At 49.6% G+C, this 22,594-nt stretch overlaps 2 protein-coding genes across 7 annotated transcripts in view; both read left to right on the forward strand.

Moving 5' to 3' along the window:
• DVL3 (dishevelled segment polarity protein 3) overlaps positions 1-7,323 on the forward strand; it is a 32,297-nt gene extending 24,974 nt beyond the window's left edge. For 2 of the 5 annotated variants that reach the window (XM_086618042.1, XM_086618045.1), the window contains exons 5-16: positions 516-651; positions 922-1,015; positions 1,411-1,480; positions 1,749-1,888; positions 2,087-2,163; positions 2,603-2,670; positions 3,031-3,081; positions 3,203-3,352; positions 4,178-4,309; positions 4,560-4,727; positions 5,346-5,558; positions 5,848-6,500. In XM_086618042.1, coding sequence (XP_086474168.1) covers positions 516-651; positions 922-1,015; positions 1,411-1,480; positions 1,749-1,888; positions 2,087-2,163; positions 2,603-2,670; positions 3,031-3,081; positions 3,203-3,352; positions 4,178-4,309; positions 4,560-4,727; positions 5,346-5,558; positions 5,848-6,272 — 1,724 coding nt within the window. In that variant the 3' untranslated portion in view covers positions 6,273-6,500. Of the gene's footprint in view, positions 1-515; positions 652-921; positions 1,016-1,410; positions 1,481-1,748; positions 1,889-2,086; positions 2,164-2,602; positions 2,716-3,030; positions 3,082-3,202; positions 3,353-4,177; positions 4,310-4,559; positions 4,728-5,345; positions 5,559-5,847; positions 6,501-6,703 lie in introns of those variants that run through there. The other 3 variants (XM_086618041.1, XM_086618043.1, XM_086618046.1) reach the window with 3 other exon arrangements.
• Positions 7,324-9,041: 1,718 nt separating this feature from the next.
• The window catches only part of AP2M1 (adaptor related protein complex 2 subunit mu 1), a 28,468-nt gene continuing 14,915 nt past the window's right edge, over positions 9,042-22,594 (forward strand). For both annotated transcript variants that reach the window (XM_086618241.1, XM_086618240.1), the window contains exons 1-2: positions 9,042-9,085; positions 21,034-21,146. In XM_086618241.1, the coding sequence (XP_086474367.1) occupies positions 21,073-21,146 (74 nt within the window). In that variant the 5' untranslated portion in view covers positions 9,042-9,085; positions 21,034-21,072. The remainder of the gene's footprint in view (positions 9,086-21,033; positions 21,147-22,594) is intronic.

A 22,594-nucleotide genomic window follows, 5' to 3' on the forward strand; every position in this document is an offset into this window, starting at 1 on the left:
CCAGCTCAAGGACACCTCTGCAGAACCTTCCCAGCTTAGAAGGGCTGTTCAGTGATCTGAGGCCATAGTCTGACATTGGAGGCAGGAGCTACCGCCTGTGTTGCATCAGAGCTTGGTGCTGAAACCTTTGGCAGCAAAGGAGACATCTCCTGGAGAAGCTTCATGAGCAGGAGACAGTAGTTCCTCAGTCGTCCTTAGTTGAAAAGCAGAGTGTGCTGCAGCCTTGCCACTCCATGCAGCTCCTTGCTCTGCCAAGGAACCAGCTGTGAGTCTTCCGTGAGTTTAGCAGCATTGTTTCTAGTGGCCCATCAGCCTCTTCCCCATCCTGTAGTGATGGAAAAGGTATTCCACAGAAGATGGATCTGATCCCAGGGTGAACTCAGAGCTGACTGGCACTAGATGGGATTGTCTGATGGCCAGATTAATTCTGAGAAGGTTGCCGTGAGCCCTGCATAGGGTAAGGAGTTGTTTCCCTGTGGCCTGTTTCAAGCACGCTGAGTCTTGTCTTTTCATAGCACCCAGGGTGAATGGGACAGTGAAGGGAGAGCGGCGCCGAGACCTGGGCGGGTACGAGAGCTCCTCCACGCTCATGAGCAGTGAGCTGGAGACCACCAGCTTCTTCGACTCAGATGAAGATGATTCCACCAGCAGGTAGGAGAGCTTAGGTCCTAGAGGAACACTAGCTTCCCTCTGCCTCCCAGCACAGAGGCACAGTAATCCTGGGCTCCAGGGTCCTTGCTTAGACCTGCCTCTGTCTCAAGTCTCACGCAGCTGCCCCCTCTGCTACTGTCTGTCCCCCATGTACATGTTCTGCCCCTCTGCCCCTGCACTCCTCTATTCCCTGTGCCATTTCTGTGGCTTTCTTGCTGCCAGAGCCACCACCTTGGCAGCAGAAGAGCTGACTCTCACTTTTGCCTTTAGGTTTAGCAGTTCGACAGAGCAAAGCAGTGCTTCCCGTCTAATGAGGAGACACAAGCGACGCCGGCGGAAACAGAAGGCTCCACGCATTGAGCGGGTACCCAGGGGCTGGGTATCCTGGGGAGGGCAATGCCAGGCAAAGTGGGCTGACTGGTGGATGTCTCCACCCAGTGCTCCAGGGCCGATCAGGGATTCAGCTGTGTTTGCTGTGCGCACAGCTGAGGGACAGGTGGTGTCCAAGGGCTGAGACTTCATAATGTGCTGTAAACCTTTCCCAAGCCAATGTAGCCTCAAGAGCTGGGACCACAGACCTTGTCCTGGCTGTGGAGAGGTCATAAGGACTGTAGCTGGTGCCCTCTGGCTCTGCAAAGCTCCCAGCATAAGGCTGGGGTTGTGGGTGGTGGCTGTGGTGCCACAGCAAGTGGGAGGGAGCTGGGACTGGGGATGTTGCTGAGGCACAGGAGGACATCTCATGTTTCGCTTATGTTGCAGTCGTCGTCCTTCAGCAGCATCACAGACTCCACCATGTCCCTGAACATCATCACAGTCACGCTGAACATGGGTGAGTGGGAGGTGTGCATGGAGTCTGCAGTCCTTCTAGAGTGAGACTGGATGGTGGAGAGGGAACTGGGGAGGAGGTGAAGAGAACACCGGTGGGGAGGAGTGGGGAGATGAGTTCTGAAGGAAGGTGGCTTGTCTTGAAGCACTGGTCTCAGGAGTTTCTCTGCGTCCCAGGACGTCTCTCTGGGACAGGAGTGCAAGCAACCATCATTAGGACGTGCTTGTGCCTGCTGCTTTATGGTGTCTTCTTTCTCTTTCCATCCCTGCAGAGAAATACAACTTCCTGGGCATTTCTATTGTGGGACAGAGCAATGAGCGTGGCGATGGAGGCATTTACATTGGCTCTATCATGAAGGGCGGCGCTGTGGCTGCTGATGGCAGGATTGAGCCAGGAGACATGCTCTTGCAGGTACTTCACACCCACATACCTCCATTTTTGGGCCTGGGAAAGCAGTAAGAAAAGACCCAGAAGCCTCCCTGCCCCCTTTGGCAGGCTAAACCCAGGAAGCTATACTTGGAAGAGGGAAGCTGAGTCACTGCTGAGTTGAGTGGGGAGCTCAGCCTCTGGTCACATCTCTGGGACTCAACCTCTTTGCGTTGTTTGCAGGTAAATGACATCAACTTTGAGAACATGAGCAATGATGATGCTGTGCGGGTGCTGAGGGAGATTGTGCACAAGCCGGGGTAAGTACTCAGGTTGTTCTTACCTCTGTGGGCAGCTGTACAGTGTGTGCTTGGGGTGTGTGAGTTGTGTCTTCCAGCCACCTCTGCAGGTGGCTCTGCCAGTGGCTCTGCAGAAGCTCAGAACTTAGGTTTTGGTGTTGCTTTGATTCCTGGGTTTTCATGCCCAAAGCAAGAATTGCAGCCAACAGAATGGTGGTGAACTGGGGGCTGTGCCCCTTTTATCTGGGCATGCCGTGTCATTAGGATCATCGGCAACCCTCAGCAGGGTCACATTGTTTTGTCCATGCCACTAGGGAAATCCATAGCTGGAGGGGCACAGGGGCACTTTACTGGCAGCTTCTCCCTGACTCACAGGAGAGAGCCAGCATACAGCATCTGCCCATCATGCAGGGGTTTGTGCCACTGGCCTCTTGTTCTAACTCTCACCTTTTTGTTGCAGGCCCATCACCCTGACGGTGGCCAAGTGCTGGGATCCCAGCCCGCGGGGCTGCTTCTCGTTACCCAGGAGTAAGTGGATAGCTGACCCACCCCTAACGCTGGTGCCCAGCTCATGTGAGAGCCCTGCCTTAAGCACTTACTTGGTTGTTGTCTTGTTCCTCCTCCGTGTGTGTGACTCCATGTGGCACTGAATTGGGGTTTGATGGGGTTTCAGCCCTCCTGTTAGGAGGCTGCTATGTCCTATTCCCAGGCCAAAATGCCCTTAAGCCCAGCCCTCCTTCCCACATCACGCTGGGGACGCGTTTCACTGGGGCAGGGGGGTCACTTGCTCGGGGCGCCAGAGGAAAGAGAAACCCCTCCTTGAGCCATAGGGGGATCTCTCCCTCTGCACCTCTCCTGCTGACCCTCCCTCTCTTCTTTCTCTCCCAGTTGCTCCCCAGCGGATCTGGGCTGGGCCAGACTCTCCATGCTCCGATCCGGGTGAGTCCCGGCAGATGCTGGGGATGGAATGGGCTGTGCTGAGTCCCTGTCCCTCCCTAGAGGTTGATTTGACGAGGGGATAATTTCTTATAGCTGCTGACTGACTCTTTCTTCACTGCAGGTGAGCCCATCCGGCCCATCGACCCGGCAGCCTGGGTGTCTCACACGGCAGCGATGACTGGCACCTACCCAGCGTACGGTATGAGTCCATCCATGAGCACAATCACTTCCACCAGCTCCTCCATCACCAGCTCCATCCCAGAGACTGAACGTAAGTCCTTGTGCCTCCGTGCTCCACCCGCTGCACGGCTTCCTCACCTTCACTGTGCTGTAAAGGGAGCAATACATCTGCTTGGGGACAGCTGGGATGGGAAGGTCTGCCCTGCCAGGGCTCTAAGAGGGAGGCAGCTCTCACCAGGCAGGCGCTTGGATCAGAGGGAGTTCTGGCTGGGTGAATCAATACCACCTTTTTCAGCCTTCTGTGTAAGGAGAGTAGAAGAGCCTGGGTGTATTCCAGGAGCTGTGGCAGGTGCAGAGGAAGGGCTCAGAGCAGTCAGAGGTTACTGGCTGAGAGTGCATGGCCAGAGGGAGTCAGCTTGTCCCTGGAGCAATTGCCCTCCCAGACAGCAGATAGGGCAGGATGGAGGCAGCTGGGAGCAGAGAGCTTGCAGTGGGGCAGGGTCAGGGCTTTTTTGATTGCTTTCTGAAGGTTTTAAGTGATTCTAGTATACAGAGCCGTGAAGTAAGGATCTAGAGAGACGAGGCAAAAAGCTGGAAGTTTGCCATAAGTTTGTGAGGAGCAGAGAATTCCCTTGCTGGGCTGTGTGGGCTCAGTTGGCAAATTTCGGATCTCAGCTGCTTGGGACTGGTGGGAAGGAAGGAGACTGTAGCCTGGGTTTTACACAAAGTGAAATGGCTGACATGGGAAGTATAACATCAAAAGGCTGGAAGGGGGGTTACACAGCATGCGCTCCAAGGCTATCTGCGATGTATTGTTCCCTGGCCCATTCCTCCTGTGTGTGGTGCTTCCATGTAGCCCTCTTGTCTTTTCTGTCCCCTCTCATCTCTGCCTCCCTTCCCTTCCTTTACACCACAGGCCTCGATGACTTTCACCTGTCCATCCACAGCGACATGGCCACCATTGTCAAAGCCATGGCCTCACCAGAGTCAGGCCTGGAGGTGCGTGACCGCATGTGGCTGAAGATCACCATCCCCAATGCCTTCATTGGTAAGAGACTGTGCTGCCTGCAGCAGAGGCAGAGAATGGGGAATGGGTGGCCCGTTTTCCAAGCAGATGCCCAAGGGAGCATCTCTGTCACTGTAGACTGTTGACCAGGCCAGAGTCACAAATTGAACCTTTGGCTGTGCAGTCCCTTTTCACGTTTTGGCCCACTTTGTCTTGGCTCCAGTGTGGCCCACTGCCTCAAGGGCCCCTGCCTTCCTCTGTTGCCGTATTTAACACTGATGTTTGGTGGCAGGTTCGGATGTGGTGGATTGGCTCTATCACCATGTGGAGGGCTTTACAGACCGTCGTGAATCCCGCAAATATGCCAGCAATCTGCTGAAGGCTGGCTACATCCGACACACCGTGAACAAGATCACCTTCTCAGAGCAATGCTATTACATCTTCGGGGACCTCTGTGGAAGTACGGCACTTGGCGTTGGTGGGAGGGGAGAGGATGGAGGGGGGTTGAGGTCCTGCAGAGCCGTGCTAACACTGAGGGAACATAGCTACCACCATTGCCATCAGGCTCAGCCTCTTGTTCTAAAGACCATGTTAGAGAGTGAGGAGGAATATCCCAACTCCCTTGCCATGGTGCTGGGGTGGTAAAGTTGGAAGATGACAGTCACCTACCATGTGATCTTTTCTCCTGGGCAGCCATAGCACAGTCTTAGTCTTTACTGACTTTGTCTCCAGGCTCTGAACTTCCAGTGCTGGTAAGGGTGTGGTGCTCAGACAACTGGGTTCTGCTCAAATAAGAGGAATGGGGGAAGTAACTGGCAGGGTGAGCTTGTAGCTCTGATGCGGTCCTTTCCCACCAAGCTGGTCTCTGTGTTATAGTGGCAGCTTGGACTTGCGCAGCCTGGCTATTGTCCAGTCAGGAAGCACAAATGGTTTCATTGACTAGCAGGGAGAGTGCCAGCTTCTTGCATCTCCTTGTGTACCCCATTCTTGTCCATCAGGAAGGGTGGACAGGGAGCTGCTTCATCACACGTGTTTGTCTTTCTGCTTGGATTAACCCCTCTTCTTTGATTTCTTGCAGACATGGCTAATCTTTCTCTTCATGATCACGATGGCTCCAGTGGCGCCTCCGATCAGGACACTTTGGCTCCACTCCCCCACCCAGGAGCTGCACCCTGGCCTATGGCTTTCCCGTATCAATATCCACCACCTCATCCATACAACCCCCACCCCGGCTTCCCTGACCCAGGCTACAGCTACGGAGGGGGCAGTGCAGGCAGCCAGCACAGTGAAGGTGAGTGAAAAGGATTAAAATATGCCTGAAAATGGTTCAGTACAGGGAAGCAGCAGGAAAAGGCTGCTTAGGCAAGGCCCTACACATGGGGGGAGCCAGGGCAAAAGCCTTCAGTTAGGTGCATCCCAGAAGGGTTGCGGGACTCGGAGTTGAAAGAATACTGAGAGCACAGACTGTGCTGGTGGATGGCTGTGCTGTAGCGTGCTGTAGTCTTCCCTTGGCTAGAGGAGCATCCTTTATTCCTGGCTTGTCTGAGCTGTCACCTAATCTTGCCTCATGCGCTTCGCAGGGAGCCGGAGCAGTGGTTCCAATCGCAGCGGCAGCGAGAGGAGGAAGGAGAGAGAGAAGACCGGGGAGTCCAAGTCAGGTGGCAGCGGGAGCGAGTCGGACCACACCACGAGGAGCAGCATGCGGCGTGAGCGCGCAGCCAGCGAGCGCTCGGTGCCAGCCAGCCAGCACAGCCAGCGTAGCCAGCACTCTCTGGCTCACAGTATCCGCAGCCACCACAGCCAGCAGTCATACGGGCCACCCGGCCTACCCCCTCTCTTCAGCCCCCCCATGTTGCTGATGCCGCCACCACCTTCAGCCATGGGGCCCCCCGGGGCGCCGCCGGGCCGTGACCTGGCCTCTGTGCCCCCCGAACTGACAGCCAGTAGACAGTCCTTCCGAATGGCCATGGGCAACCCCAGTGAGTTCTTTGTGGATGTAATGTGAAGCGCCCGCCCCCTGTCTGTCTGCTGCCCCTCCTTCCCCCTCCATCCCTGTCGTTTGTCTCCTAGGACCAGCCCTGGCTTCACCCCTTGTTTTTTGGGTTTTGTTTTTTTGGTTGGTTTTTTTTTTTTGGTCTTGATAATGAAAAGAAAAAAAGGGAAAAAAAAATAATAAATGGAACTAAACCCTGATTCTAATCCCTCCTCGAGCGGGGTGGACGGGCCTGGCAGGCCTGCTGGGTGCTGCCAGCCCATCCCGCCACCAGACTTTGTATTGCCGATGGTAATTCCCTCCTGCCGTCCTCTCTAACCCCATTAATCCGCATCCGTCCCAGCGCCCTGTGCTGCTTGCCCGTGTATCGCTGCTGCCTCGGTCCTTCTGCCCTAAACATCTCTTCTTTCTTTTCACCCTTTTGTGTTTCTTCTGTCAAGCAGCAAAGAATTACGGGGTGTTTGACTTTCTCTGAGCCTGCCGCCTGTGGGGGGGAGAGCTGGAGCGTGGCGTGGCCCGACAGGAGGACACAGAGCTCCAAGGGCGCTGGGCACACGTGGTGCTGAAGATGGCTTCTTTCCTCCCCCTTGAGGAAGACACCCTGCCCTTCCCGCAGCCCTGAGAGGGGAGCAGGGACCAGCCTTATATATGCGTTTTAAATCCTGTTGTTGCCTTTTGGCCAATGCATGAATGTTCCAGGGCTTCAGTGCCTCTGGGGAGTGGAGAGATGTTGCCACTTCCCTCTTACCTCCCTCATCTACGCGTTGAGCCAGGTCCAAGCCTGGCACTGCCCCATGGCAGGACCTTCCTTCGCCTTGCCTGGGCTGTGAGTCTGGGGCTGGGGCTGTACCTCTGCGTTCAGCTCAGAGCGGCAGTGCATGCCTGCACACAATCTTGCGTGACTCGAGGCCCTGCATCTGCCTGTGGGTACTCAGGAGGGATTTAAGGGCAGAGTTCTTCTCCCTCCATCCTGCTCTTTGCCCTCCCACCTGTGGCATGCTCCTGCCTGTCCCTTTTGTAGAGGCTGTCCCACACCTGGGGCTGGCAGGGGCAGCTGTGGGCTTCTCCCTCCTGCTGTGGTACTGCTGCTCAGCAGTGTGGCATCTTTGAGGGCCTGGACGGAGTTAGAAGGCAAGGGAGGGGCACAACTCATTCTCTTTGACGCTTTGGGGAAATGTGGAGGTCCCCTGTATTTGCCCTATGAAGGGGCTGAGTCTGCCTCCCCCTCTGCCCAGCGCCATGAGTGCCGCTGGCCTGGCTGCAGGCAGGGATGAGGCTCTGGGATGGCCCTGCTCCCTCAGGGCTGGGAACTGTGTCTGGTGGCAATGCCAGCTCGCTGGGGAGGGAGGCTGCAGCCTGAACCATGGCCTCTGGGCTCAAGGCCTGCAGATGTGTCAGGACAGTTGACTCCTTTTGCTCTGGTGCTCCCTGTCCTTTTTCCTTCCTCTTTGGGGTACTCAAGATGTGCCTTGGGCTGGGGGCAGCCCCCTTCCCCATGCCCAGGGCCAAGCACGGTACAGTACAAACACGCTCAACCCTGCTTCAGTTGGTGCTGGTGCCTTGGCGCCCTCTCCTCCTGCTGCGCTGTGGCTTTCTCTGCAAGCGTTGCCTCCTTTTTGTCTTTCTTGTGTTTGCAGTTTTTATACGCTGGAGATGAAATGTACTTTGCTCCTCGGGGGCCTGCGTTGCCCCTGCAACCCCTCTGCCAGCTCTCACGTGCCATCAGTTCATCTCCCCGTGACTCCTAAAGCCTCTCCTTTCCCTCTGCCCACTGGAGTCAGCCTGCCCAGTGCCCGCTCTTTGCCACCCTCCTGTCCCCTAATCTTGGCACCAGCAAGCTGCCACCTGTCCCCCGCCTCTCCTGATGCCACCCAGCAGCCTCCCTGGCCACTGCTCGTGCCCTTTCCCTACCCTACCCTACCCGCTGGGTTTTATAAAACAAAACCGATCTCCTTGTTTTTATTTATAAACATAGTTTTATTGGACTCCTGCCTTGTGTTGTTTTTGGGTTTTTTTTCAGCCTCCTTTTCTGCCCTCCTGCCTTTCGCTCTGCAGCGAGATCCCAGCGGGATGAGGGCACCCTGTGCCTGAGCTTGTTTTCCAGCTGACTCTTCCCGGGGTGCCAAGGGCTACCGCAGCCTGAACCAGCACCAGGCCCGGCCTCCCGCTGCCGCTGCGGGGCCTGGCCGCAGGTGCTGGGTGCTCCCGGGGTCTCCCGTTTCCCGTGGGTGCACTGGAGGGAGATCAGGGGCCGGTGTGACAGCGCGCACCGGCCTGGAGCGGCAGCGGAGCGAGGAGGGGGAGCGGGCGAGCCGCGGGGGTGCCCGTGCGTGGGGCCGCTGCCCGCGGCGGTGCCGGGGCCGCGGGAGCCAGCAGACCCGCGGTGAGAAGCGGCGGCTTGGGGCCTCCAAGGGGTACGAGCAGCGTCCCTGCACAGTCGCGCCCCTGTGCCCTACGGGCGATCCCCGGGCGGACCGGGGAGGAGGGGATACCCCACGCCCAGAGGCCCGGCCGCTGGCCCCTCGCGCGGGCACGGCGGCCACGCTGCCTCCCCGCTCCCCGAACTACAACTCCCGGCGCGCCCCGCGCCGCAGGACTACAGCTCCCGGCAGTCTCCGCGCGGGACTGTGCTTCCCGCCCCCGCTGAGCGGCGCCACCGGACGCCGAGCCCCGCCTCCCCGCCTGGGCGCATGCGCGGCAGCAGCGGGGCGCGGGCGGGGCATGCGCGGCGGCGGCTCTGCAGTGATAGGGGGGGCGCGGAGGCAAGGGGGGGCGGCCGCCGCCATCTTGGGTGCTGGGCAGCGAGCGGCGGCGGGCGGCAGCAGGTGAGGTGCTTCGGACTGTCCTCCCGCTCCCCGGCGGGGCGTGTGGCTCGCTTTCCTTCTGTGGTCGGCTTCTCGCGGCGGGGCTCGCTCTGCGGCCGCGCCCGGGTGGTGTCCGAGCTGCCGCCACTGGCGGCTCCGTCGGCGCTCGCCGGGGGTGGGGGTCCGTGGGCCTACGCCGCGGGGCGCGGCGCAGCCCTGACAGGCTTGCGGGGGGGCGGCTCTCCTGCGGCTGCCCCTGAGGAGGGGCGTGGGGCTGCCCCCACAGCCAGGCTGCCCTTGGCGAAGCCGTGTGGGAGCGGAGCGGGGCTCCCCCAGGAGGGCTTTTCCTCAGCTCTCTGTGAGGGGGTGGTGGGCGACCCCAGCCCGGCCGCAGCGGGCTCGTCCGCTCACACGTTGCTTGGGGTTGAGGAGGCTTGTTAATTGCTCGTGTTAATTGAGTGTCTGTGTGGAACACCCGGGGTGGCAGCCCTGCGGTGCTGAACCGCGTGAGGGCGGGGACGGTCAGTCTGTGCGGCACAGGAAGCCCAGGGAGGGCCTGCACCGATGTGCTCGGTCAGCCTGAGCAAAGGTCTTGTAGCCGGATCGGGCAGGAACTTCCTCTAAAATTATTTGCCTGTACTACCGATGCAAACGTGAATTAGCTAGGTCATGGCTTGCACCCTCTAGCTTCCTCCCTGGAAAACCTGCTGAGGCAGAACGTGGTGCTGCTGATGCTAAACTGTGCTTGTTCTGAGGCTTGAAACGGGCTCTTATCCAACGGCTCTTCTAGATGCATTTCCACTTCCATTCTTCCCAGGGCTAGGTTTTTGGATTCAGTAAAGCTGCAGGAAGCACAGCCTGTGTTTATAAGTCAGTGCAGTTGACTCTCTTCCCCGCTAGGAAATGACTCGCTTTTGATCTAGTCTTCTCCCCACAAGCTGTGTGATTCCATGATCTGTTTTCTGCTTGCTTTAGTATGACAAGGCTGCTATCAAGTTTTAGCCTCAGGCTGCCAAAATCTGAGCCTGGAACTTTCCCAGATAGGTGAGTCTGGATGGTTTCTGCAGCTCGGAAGTCTAGGTATTACAAGCTTCTGACTGTGTATGGGCTGATGTGTTGTCTTGCTGGGCAGCGTTTGCCTGAATGCCATCAGAGCTGTAGCTACTATTTTTTCCTATAGTAAAGGCTGTACTTGTCCCTGTGAGGTTTTGCTTGCGGGGACAATCTCTAATCTGATGAGATGCTGCCAAACTGCCTACTTCCATATTTTCCCTGTCAGAAGGGAGGCATCATTTCTCTTCTGTAGGCAGTGCCATATTACTGACATCTAGTGACAAAGATACCTGGTGTTCTTTGGGCTGCAGACTGGCCATGTTTTCTTTCAGGGAGAGTATTTGAGAGATCCTTGAAGGGTATTATGGCTGGCTTCTTCCTTCTCCTGAGAGAGCATAATTCTGGCCTTTGAACAGTTGAGTCTTGAGGCTGTGAAAGGTTACATCTTGAGTTCTTTGAAGCACAGATGACTGGAAATGCACTCCTGTTTGATAGTATCTTTTTTTTTTTTGATGGAATGGGAACAATCATTAAACAAAATGAGCTTTGTAAAGAAACTTCCTGTGACCCCAGTTAAACATTTCTTGTCTCATCCCTACATCAAGAAATTATAAAGCCAAGACTGTCTTTTGCAGCACATCTTGCCGTGGTTTCTAAGCTTATACTGCTAAAGACCATTAGAGTATTTAAAGGCTGTTTTTAGGGTTAACTGGAGGATGGACAGAATTGCAACCTGGGGTGCCAAAATATAAATGGTCTGTATTGCAGTACAACTTCTCTCCTTTAGTGAACGACCTACCAAGTCAAAAGTTACTAGCAAGCCATATATGATTTTGATCTCAGCAGGAGGTTGGCAGCTCAGCTAAAAGCTTGCAGGCTGAGGGCACAGAATGTGAAATGTGGTTATCTGCTCCACAGTAATAGTATACATAGAGAAAAACTGGCAAGTCAGAGCATCTAGACCATTACTGGTCTGCAGAATATAAGCCCTTGCTCAAACTGCAGTTCATGTCTCTAACCTCTGCTGTTAGAAGATGAGTAGAATGCAAGTCACTGTTCAGGTTTCTAGCTCAAGAATGAAAAGCAAGTTGAAGTTGCTTCAAACTGACTTTTAAACTGCCTTGGAAGCACTCTTAGAAATGGAAGAAGACGTTGGGGCTGTTCAGATAAGATTGAACTCAAAATAAGGTGGAGAGGTGTGTTAAAACTGTTCCTGTGATACCTTACCAGACTAAAGAAGCTTCTCGTGTTTCTCTGTGTCAGTATTTCTCTCTGCCACTCTGTGGACTGGCTGTGTGCAGCATGGCACACAGAAGTAGAAGAAGAGAGCCTGGTAAGTAGTTGAACGTGCTCCTCTTCCTGCCCACTGGTTATGGGGATTTATGGGATTGGGTTTAAAATAGCAATGGTTTCTCTGAAACTGATGGGTTTAGCTCAGTAGCTCTTTAGCTCACGATATGCCTCTTAATTAAATTATGCAGCCTGTCTTCCCCAGGATGAAGTGATGGCAGCTACTCTTGCTTAAAACCAAGTGCAGCCCGTGGCCTTCTGGAAAGTGGCTAATGCAGCCCTCTAAGCAAAGCTTAGATGCTCGGATTAGGTGATGGGATGATGACATCGCTGTAAGCCTTAAGCCTTTTGGTTTGATAATGGCTAGTGCTAGCCTGAAAGGACTGGTTTTCTGAATAATTCCAGTTTGCCAGAGCAGCCTGACTAATCCCTCTCCTTCTTCAACTGCTGTTGCTTGTCTAAGGTCGTGCTGATTTCTGGAATGCAGAAATTGTTACAGTTGGTGATTTACCCTCAGCCCTCTGAGAGCTGCAATACCTCTCCTGATTTCTTGCTGGATGGGAGCTCTAGCAGCTAATGTACCTTGAACTGCTTAGTTAGATAAGCTCATTAATGCACAGAAGTCTTACTGTTAAGTCAGAACCCAAACTTTCTTTTAATAGACTACTAAATGGGTTGGTTGCTTTACACCAGCTTATTGACTGACTTGTGATTGCTGTTTCCTAGATGTGATGTGTAGATTAGAGAAATAAGCATTCCTGTTTGCATTCAAATTGAAGGATGTCTGTGCTGTGGGAAGCTTCTAGCCCCTTAATGGGAGTGACAAAGCCCAGAGCAGTTGGGTCTTGGGCTCACTACTGGTCATCTTGTGCTTATTTGTACCCTGTACTTGCTGACACAGGGAACTCAATGAAGCTAATAGCTTGTCTCATAGTGGGGCTGTGGCCAGAATGGGTTTGCAGGTGAGCGGGAGTCTCCTCAGCTCTGCTGAGTGGCAGACCATGTCGCGTTCCTATTTTCACCACTTGTAGTGCCAGACTCATCTCTGTTGTTAGAATAGCACCCACACAGCTGGCTTAATAAAATACAGCTGATCCAAGAGTGCATTCTAAAAGGAATGGACAAATGCACTCAGCGCTATTGGGATATTACCAGTGCTTGCCAAATCCTAAGGCTGTTGGTGCTTCAGTGGTAATGTGAAATTGTAGTTATGTTGTTAGGGGCAACATGGGAACTCCTGTCCCTGCTGTCAGGCTGTTCCGGAGCGTTTGTTCTTGAGCTGTCATGTTACCACTGCACCTCTGAAAACAACATAGAGGATTTGTTGAGCTGACCTGCCATGATGGTGACCAAGCCTGGCTCAAGAGTTCAGCACTTCTACCTGCACTGAACACGAAGAAACTGGCATGGGAGGATACAGGCAACTGCATTTGGTCTTTCCTGAGGCAAAAATACCAATATATGCCCAAAGTTTATGGTAGCTCCAGTACTATTAGGCTGTAGGCACATTGCTTGTAACATGTTTCCTCCAGACAGTACCTCATTCCTTGAGAGCTAGAACAAGCATCTCTTGCCTGGATATGAAGCTGCAGTTACTGCAGCCATGTTACCTCGTACCACTGCAGAAAACTGACTAACAATTCACTATTAAGCAGTAAATTTGAGCAGATCAGCTATTCTGGTTTGTTTGTTTGTTTTCATTTGCACAAATACACAGTTGTTAGCCTTTTGTAACTGTTCCAAAGTTTGTGGTGTAGGTTGAAGGTAGCACTGTTCCTGCTGGTGCAGAGAAGGATTTATGGTCTATATGACATCACCTGAAAGACTTCAGACTGTGAGACAAATGTAGAGAAAAATCACATGTTTGAATGTCTGCGTATCTGGGATTTGGGCTAGAATGCAGCTTTGTCTTTCATATCCTAACGAACAGATGACTGTGGTACTACAGTAGTACCTCTTTACTGATGTGATGCTGTGATTTCTCAAGTAGAGAGACCATGGGAGGCTAATGCACTGGACAAAGATACTGGAGAATTGATACTGTTTGCTGTGTTGTTTCTGGAAGAGTTGCTGCAGATACAGGCTAGCCACCACAGAGGGAACAAACTGTACGGCTTGGTCCATTCCTTACATCTGCCTTGTTTAGTCTAAGAAAACTCTGTGCTGTATGTTATTCATTTTTCTGCAGCTATTCTAGGTCAGAATCCACAAAGAGGCAATGGAAGTGGAAGGCTGGGCTCTTACATGCTGCAGGAGGGAGCTGCTGAATCTCCACTTGCTAAATGTGGGTTTGGTGCATCATCTCACTAGATAGCTCCCAGTTCAGCCACTTGTTGCATCCCAGAATACGTGAAGCTACTGACAGCCCAGCAGCAGGATCCTGCTGCCCAAGCCTGTGTTCCTGATTGCACCCGTGCATCCCAAACGTATGGCACAGTGTAGGTCGGAAAAGGCAAATTCTGATGGCTTTTGGAGAACTGCCTGTCTTTAAGCCAGACCTAACAAATAGAACATTTTCCATCTATGATAGAATCATAGGTTTTGAGATGCTATGCTTTATTGCATCTTTACCTTTCTCTGGACACCCTTGGTTATGGTCAGCAGCTAACCTGCTGCAGACTGGCTTCTGGGGCTTTGTCTAATGTGTCATGATGGTTTGAGAGGGGAATACTCCCTAATGCACATCTCCTGCACAGCATGAGCAGCGATATGGTTTGAGATGAGTATGGTTGATTGTTTTAAGAAAGTGCGCGTTAGTTACCATGTCAGTCATTGTGGGTCCAGCTAATCCTGCTGCTTTTCAGTTATGTAACTACTGAAATGCATTCAAATCTGCATCCCAGCATTTTGGGTTTATACATGTGTGGGTTTTTTTTGTAGCTGACTGTCTTTAATGTTGTAACTTTTCCACAGTTGCTATAAAGGTGTATCTCAATGCTCTCATTTTCACTTGAGTAAAAAGGAAAGGCATTTTTGTGTAGCCTTAACTCCTAGTGGCTTTATAAGCACATATAAGTATGTGGTCTGTCTATGATGCTCTTCATGATGCTTTTCCTTTCTATTTTTGAGTTGAAATAGAAGTATATGGGAATGTGAGTACTTGGTGGCGGAGTAGGAAGCGTACTGGCCTTCGGTATTTGTAGAAGCAGCATTTAGATGTTAGACCTCACTCCTACCCCAGTAGCTAGCTGCTTGAAGAATGCAGAGTGTGTTGGGAGAGGACTATTGTTCCTAAATTAAGGGGATTAATCACCAACTGCTGTGAATGCAACATACACGTGGATCTTCTCTGTACCTTAACTAGAATAAATCCATCCGTACTATAACTAGAAAACAGGACTGTAGCTAGCAGTGTGGAGCAGATCACCATATGCTCAAACAAGTGAAACAGAAGGAGCAGAGCTGCAAAGCTCTGAAAATACAATTGATGGACCATTAAGGCTAAGGCTTCAGCTAGAGTCATCTTGGTTTCCAGGCACTTAGTGATAAACAGTTGAAGAAGCAATGGGTTTTGCTCTTAAACTGTGTCTTGCAATGAGCTATTAGCCTGAGGAAACTCAAAAACAGTGTAGGGCAAGCTCCCTAGAAAAGGCTGGCTGTGGAGACGAGCGGAATGAGTCATTGAAGGCTGATTGAGCAATGCTGGGAAGCTTTGTGAGTCATGTCACTTATGTACAGCTAGCAGATGAACCCATCTCCTGTGGTGGATTTCTTGTTCTGGGGCCTTCTGATTCCAGCAGCTGTGAGTCACTGAATGTCAGTCTCAAATTAATTTCTGTTCCCTGCAGTTCTTAACCATTGCAAGCACTAAGATGTTTCATTTTCAAAGCTGATTTGAAACGAAAACTATTCATTATTTAAAAACTTGTGAGCAATCATACCAAGTCTGAACTGTACCACTAATAACCTCACTGTAGTTGCAGTGTAACCTTGAAATAGTTGAAACGAGTATCTGTGAAACTTGTACTGAAACACAAGTGAGGATCAAAACAAAGCAGGCTTATTTTCACTGCAGCTGCTTCAAGGAGAGTCATTGTCATCTTAAAGAGCCATTCTTCTTGCTAAGCTTTAAGCAACTTTCTTTTGCACGCTGCCCTTTGTATAGATTTTCTCTCATTTGTTCATCTATCTCTGAGCTAGTCGTTCTACTTGAGTTTCCAGCTGTGTGGACATGTTCCCAAGTAACTGATGGAAGTAACTCTGTAGCGCAGGGGGAGTGCAGTCACTCAGATCTCATGTCTGGGAGGGATGTAATGCAAGGATGAGCAGAAGACTGGAGTGTTGTTGATGTTCCCTGAACTTCCTTCCATTGTGAGCAAACTTGGTGAAGGGTGGCTGAGAGAACCACACTGCACCAAACCAAACTTGATGTAAGCTGTGTTGATGCTGTTGTGCTGTCTTGTGACGCTCGGAGCTCTTCAAGATGCTGGGCTGTGGAAGTCGAGCAGAGCAAAGAAGATCTGCTTATAATTGTGTTACATGCTTTTCGTGCTTGAGACCTCTTTGGTCCCTGATGTCATTAGAAGGGAGTGCAGCAAGAGGTTTATACTGAATGTGTCCTTGAACTACCGCAGATACCTGACGGTTAGCTGGTACGGTTGGGTTAGTAATCTAAAACTATTTCCTTGTATTCGTTTTCCTTAGCCTGTGTGACATTGCTTGGTACCTGGAAACACTTTGCCAGTTGTCTGACACAAGTCGAATTGGGTAAATTGCATTTAAATGTGAATTCAGGTTTAATCTGTAGAGCTGTAGAATTGTGGGGGGTTTTTGAGGCTTGAGGAGAATCATAACTGGTATGGGGGCAAGCTGCTTCTACATGTGAAATAGTGCTCGTGCATATCTCTCAGGTATGTTTATACTGGTAGGCTGCCATTATAAAACAAACTGGCAGAATGGTCCTGATCCTGTGGCTAAATCTGTAGTAAGTGAAACTACCACCTCGGGTTCCCATAGCCAGGCCTTTTATTTTGACTTTAAGTTGCTCAATATTGAATTGCATCACCAGTGTAGCGCAGCTGGGACGCATCAGCTGACTGGTGGCAAATCTCTCTGCTCCTATTTTGTAGCAAATTAGGATTTGTAATAAGAGCAGTCCTAGTCAGTAGTCATGGTGGGGGGAATGTGCGTAAATATGAGGGTATTCAGAGTAGTAGGGGCAAAGTATGTTAAAAATAATGTAGAGGTGCAGTGATGGGACTATAAAATGGCATGTTAAATTCAAGGTATGTAAATGTACAATGGTGCATATAACTCACTTCCAAAAGGAAAATGTTTAGAGGAAGGCACTGAGAAAGACCAAAACATAAAGCAATTGCCTTGTGAAGAGCAACTGAGTAAGGTTGGAACATCTCACTCTGGGAAGGGGACAATGAAGGTGGTGGAGAAGAACTGCAAAATGCTGAGTGGCCTGAAGGTAAGAGTATGGGGGCTAGTTCTTAATTGCTTCTTCCTGCACTTGAACTGGAAGCCATTAAACAAACCTGAGGGAAGGAAGAAAAAGCAGACAAAAAGTAGAGTGTTTTGTACAGTTGTTATAAAACCGTAGACTGTTTTTTTGCTATGGGATGCCGCTGATGTGGAGATTCAAGAGGAAACTGGGCAAATACTTCAAAGAGATCCTTTGAGAGTTATAAAATAAACAAGCCATTGCAGGGACATCTCCTGGAGAGTGTTTTCTTGATCTGTCCTTACTGTTATTGGACTGTCCCTTTGTTGCCGAAGTGGAGACAAGACACCGAGCTAGTAAATCTGCAGTATGAACCGGTGTGGCTCTTGAATGCGTGAATGAGGCTGGTTAGGAGCTGACTGTGTGTGGAAAGTTTGAAGCCTAAACTCAGCTCTCCGTGTATCTGTATAAGGAAGAAGCCTAGCATTTCTTTACATAGACAAATAAGTTTTTAAAGACTAAAAGCACTTGAATCATGCTGTACCTACTCTCCATCTAACATATTTTTATGAGCATAGAAGATAAGCAAGCAGTTGATTCTGCTGCCTAGTTCTGTGATGCAATTAAAAATGCTGATGTTTTTGCCTGTAGCTTAAATGAAGCTATTACAGAATATATTCTAACCTCATCTATAAGAAAGCATAGGCTCATTATCTCAATCAACATTTAAAGCTTGTAGATCTTCCTAGGAGAAGGCTTTTAATTTCCAACACAAAGCTTGATCAGCAGTCTTCTACATGTTTTATAGTAATGTAGTAAATATTCAAATCAAGGTTTTTTCAGAAAGCAGTTGGCTTGTTTGTGCTGGCAAGAGCTTTTATCTTGTATGTGCTGTATCTGATCCTATTGCTCATCAAAGCAGACATTGCCTTTATGCTAAAAATAGTGAAACAAATAACTTAAGCAGCATTAAAACCCAAGAGGGAGATTATTTTTTTTTTTTTTAAGATTAGGATGTGCTTTCTAGGAATCTTCTGGAAAGGGTTTGTAGGATTCGTATGATCCAGCTTTGGCCAGTTGCATAAGCTTCCAGGAAACTCTTCTATACAATGTAAGTCTTAAAGAGGATGCAGGAACTCTTCTTCACCTTTGGTAGCTATAGTCCCTGTCCTAATGTGGAAGCCAGCACTGTAGCAGTCTGAAAGACATCTTTGTCTCTTATTTGGAATGAAAAAACACTAATTAGGAGAGACTTTCCTAGAGCAGGTAACAAGTTGCATTTGTTGTCATAATGGTTCTTTTTTTTTTTCTTCCTCTCCATCATTTGGCCTGTGTGAATGACCTTTCAAATATTTACTGAATTACAGCTTCAGCATTTGCCAGACTTGTTGGGCAACTATATTCAAACAGATATTTTCCTTGGTTTGGGATCTAGCCCTGCATGTTAGCTTTCAGTGGCCTCCTACATTCCTGTTAGGACCACGTGTTTTTCATGTAAGTATTCATGAGTCTGTGGTACAGCTGCTTCCTTAAATTTGAGAACCTGGTTTTGTTCTGTTGACCAACGGGATTGTCTCTGTCTTCTGGTGTGGGGATGCTGACCTTTCTGCCAATTACAGTGTGTAGCTTCAGTTTCCCTATGTGGGACAGTGAGCAGCTGCAGAAGGCTTTTCCCACTCTGTAACTAGATGGGAATCTCAGACTCTGTGCTACTTCTTTCTGTCTTAATAGGTTGGGTTACAGAGACTTATCCTGGAAGTAAATGAAATAGTTGTATGCTAAACTTATAAAGTGTCACTAATGGGAATGGAAGAAAAACATATTTGAAAACCTCTTCTGTGGTAGATGGAGTCTCAGACATCAAAAAATGTTGATGACAGTGCCACAGGAAGCCACTGACAAGTGGCAGGAGGCAGCCTGTTAATAGCCAGAGACGCTCAACCAGCAGAATGTGGGAGTAAAAGCCAGGAAGCTCACTGTCGAGCTTGGGAAAACTGCTTGACTGTCTGCTTCTTGCTATTTTGACTTAACAACTGACTTTTTGATTCTTTTTTCTTTTAATGAGCAGAAGCAGCCATCTGGTAGCTGAAGACCCGTAGCGGAGAAGTATGTGTAATGTTACTCTCTGAGAACTCATTAGGTGTAGCTAAAAATGTTTGTGTAAAGGCTTATGAAAATTCAGAAAGACAAAAAAGAAACTTTAAATTAAAAGTAGTGGCTGTGCTATAAACCTTATTTTAGCACAGAACTCATGTCTGCGGTAGTTCCTTCAAATAGGCACCTACTTTAGTTTCTTGAACATAACTTCTAGAGGATACATTATTCTTAATACTCCAGGCTTCTGCCTTGAAAGTCTTTTTGTCTTTCTGATGTGTGTATTGCTCTTTTATTTTTTTTTTTTCCCCCTGTACTTAGAGATTATCTGAGGCAAGGTCACCTTAACTTCATCTTTGCTGTGTTCCTGAGCAAGCACGTATCGATTCACTGTCAGCAACTGTCTCTAGGCTAGCCTCTCCCTATCCTTTCCACCCACCCCAGACAAGTGGGTGTAGGCTAACTCACCCTAACAGCACCGTGGAGATGGCTGGCTATCTCATGCTCTGCAGTGCCAAAGCTGAGAAATACCTATGTGATTGTCCCAAGACCTAGTTGCCATGCTTGCCTTATCGCATTTGTAGTGCTCTTCTCTGGAGTAAGCTGACCAAACAGTTGCTAGAGTGAGTATTATGTCTTGGACCTAAGTGAATAGGATCACATATGGCTGCAGGAATGCGATCTAGTGGAGCAGCTGTGTATTTAAAAAAAGTCTTCTGCATCAGTAATGTCTGCCAGCTTTGTAGCTCTCTTCAAAACAATCTTCCTTTGAAGAAAGAGGAGATCAACAGTTTAAGAGGGTAACTTTTGAGGCACTAGCTCCCAATTAAGGTGGGTTGTGGTTGAGATCTCCCACTCCAATGGTGCCTTGTGCCAGACGGCTCTCCATTGTGACTCTGAAGCGTTACTCAGTACTGCTGCAAAGGCTGTGATGTTGCTGTATAAAAACTGTGTAAAAGTGGTAATAAACCGAGGTGTACTGGCTGCTAAGAACCCCTGCTGTACAGTAATAGGCTTGGTGACATCTCAAACGCTTGTGTGAACTGTGTGCAAAAAAACAATTCAGATGCAATTCATAGTTAGTGTCCCAGTCGCTGGGGAGATAGATACTTTATAGTAGAAATAAAGAGTCTTTGAAATGCTTGTTCCAGGCCTGAGTTTTTTTTCTCACATTGAAGGGATAGGCCAGGCAAGACTTGTGCTTGAGGCTCGATCCATCCATGCTGATGAGTGAAATGAGAAGTAACCCTGCTTCTATTTTAGTGCTAATTTTAAGCTTCAATCCTGGCTACAAATTGCAGTCGCAGCCCCATGTGTTATAGGACGTATGGTAGCTGTGTGTGCTCACCTAGACCTAAGGTCTTGAGTTGCTTCACACCAGCCCAGGAAGTCACTCAGCTGGGCCTCCATCTGGATCCCTGCGGTGGCTCCTTTGTTTTGGAACAAGGCAATTGGTTCTTGGTGGGCTCTCTTGTTGAGTCCTTGTTACAGTGTGCCCTTGAGGGGCAGTTCTGCGGCAAACATGAGGGAAAGCTGATCTGGAGAGACTGGTATGTAGTTAGGGCTTAGGTCTGTTGCGCCACATACAATCTGTACTGTGCAGTGGGAACACACACTTTTCCATTTAAAATCCCATCAGATCAAAAAGTATAATCTGTAACTGCAGCAATAAGGCTGCTTCCCTCCTCTCCAGAGTAAAACACAGTTTCTAATAGTCCTTTAATATGTAAGGAGTTTTGTACCCTACTTGCCAGGAGGTGAGGATGAGGCAAGCAGTCACTTCCAGCATCTGAGCTGCTCCTGAGTCTCTGTCTGCCCTGCTGGGTCTCAGCCGTGTGCTAGCCTGGCCGAGTGTAACGAGATGAATTAGGTGAAGTAGCCCACATCATCAGACTTTTAGGAGTATCTCTGAGCATGTCCTCCATTGGTCCCTCCCTGCAGTCTGCTGGAGTTCATTACTCATGGGGCATCAAGATGTGTGCTATCAGGTCCTCTCCACCACAGGTGTAAGAATTGTCTTCTGGTTGAGGATGTGTATGACAAGGTGGGTGTGCCCTGGCTAGGAGCCAGCAGATGTCAAAGTCTGCCTGCTGTACTGCTTCTTGCCATGCAGCCTACTGATATATGCCCTCTCTTGCTTCAGATCTTCAGCAACATGGGAAGACAAGACTAAAGTTCCATCATGATCGGAGGCTTATTCATCTATAATCACAAAGGAGAGGTTTTAATCTCTCGAGTCTACCGGGATGACATTGGGTAAGTGCTTCTGTTGCATCCCTGGTCTTGGCATTTCTGTATCGTTTTGGTGCGGACAACAACCCAGAGCTGCTTTGTTCTGCATTAGCTGTGCATGCATGTAAGACTGCAACTCAACTTGCTGCTCTAGGCTTAGTTCGGAGTGGGGAGGGGGGAAGAGTTCAAGTCCTGATCACCTAGAGATGTTAGTAAAGGATGGTCTGCAGGCAAACCTGGGACTTTTTTTGGATGGTGGAGATCTGACTGTTACTCTGGATGCTTCAGCAACATGGACTGCTGCTGTGGGAGTCTACCACCCTCACTGTAACTGTTAAAACTTTATAGGAGCAGTAACGTGGGAAATGTCTGCCACACATTATAACCGGGGCTCTGAACTCGTTTCAGACACAGATGTCTAGCATCAAGTACAGCCATGTAGAAGACTGTCTGTGGTCTTGGAAAGTTATGTCTGCAAGCAGTCTCATAGTAACCACAGCTGTAAGCTTAAAGCTGGCATTCTGTCCCCCAACTTTGTATGGCAGCCTTGGTTGTAAAAAGCTTACGTTCATTGGGTAATTACAGTTGTAGGAAGTGCTGAAAGCCTTCAGTAGATTGTAGGTGTCTCATTGCACTTTGCACAAGTGTTATATTGATCATTTAGGCTGGATCTGTACAATCCTTAGGCCACTTGTTCCCAGAAGGGACCTTACTAAAACTTTGGTGTCATAGGCAGTGGATAATGCTATAAGGAACCTAATATCAAATGATGATACTGCTCAGACTGGAAACCTTAAGTGACTTTCTTGCACAGCACTACTCTTCCTAGTGGGTATTCATTAGCATTAGGCATTAGGTGGGAGGTTAGTAATTGAACTTAACAGAGTTAAAACATAGCTAATGGAAGCAGAATTGTGGTAGGTGTTAATTAAAAGTCCAATGAGAGAGATCTTTTTGGCCAGTTTAAGAAAAAATAGTTTGTACCAGGTCTTCACAATGAGGAGTGGCAGGGTGTAATAAGGTTTCACCTAACGAGCTTTAAATATCTCCTGACTTGCTCTAAGTCAACTAAGGCAAAGCAGCTGTTTTAAGGTTGGCTGAGTTACTTGAGGTCTTCCACACAGAGCTGAGCCAAGGAAATTGTATTTTTGAAACAGAAAGCTTTGAAGCTGGCTACAGAGTTTTACCTCTCCTCAGCTGTACTAACTCCTTTCACTCCTGAGTATCTGTTAGCTGAAGCTCTTCAGAGGAATTCATATGCCAGACCTGACGTTGTAAAGTTCCCCTAATTAATAGGTATTACAATGACTGAAATAAGCCAGGCTGGATTATTGACAAATTTTGCGAGTACGTTGTGTGCAAGGCTAGGGATGCTGTTAACTGCGGTTTCTGGCAATAAGATTTTTTTTCTGTGGCTTGCAAACTTGAAGCACTTATATAGGATTGTGCTTCAATATTGTGCTTGGACTGAT

Source organism: Tauraco erythrolophus, chromosome 11 (assembly GCF_009769465.1).
Source record: "Tauraco erythrolophus isolate bTauEry1 chromosome 11, bTauEry1.pri, whole genome shotgun sequence".
Classification (NCBI taxonomy): domain Eukaryota; kingdom Metazoa; phylum Chordata; class Aves; order Musophagiformes; family Musophagidae; genus Tauraco; species Tauraco erythrolophus.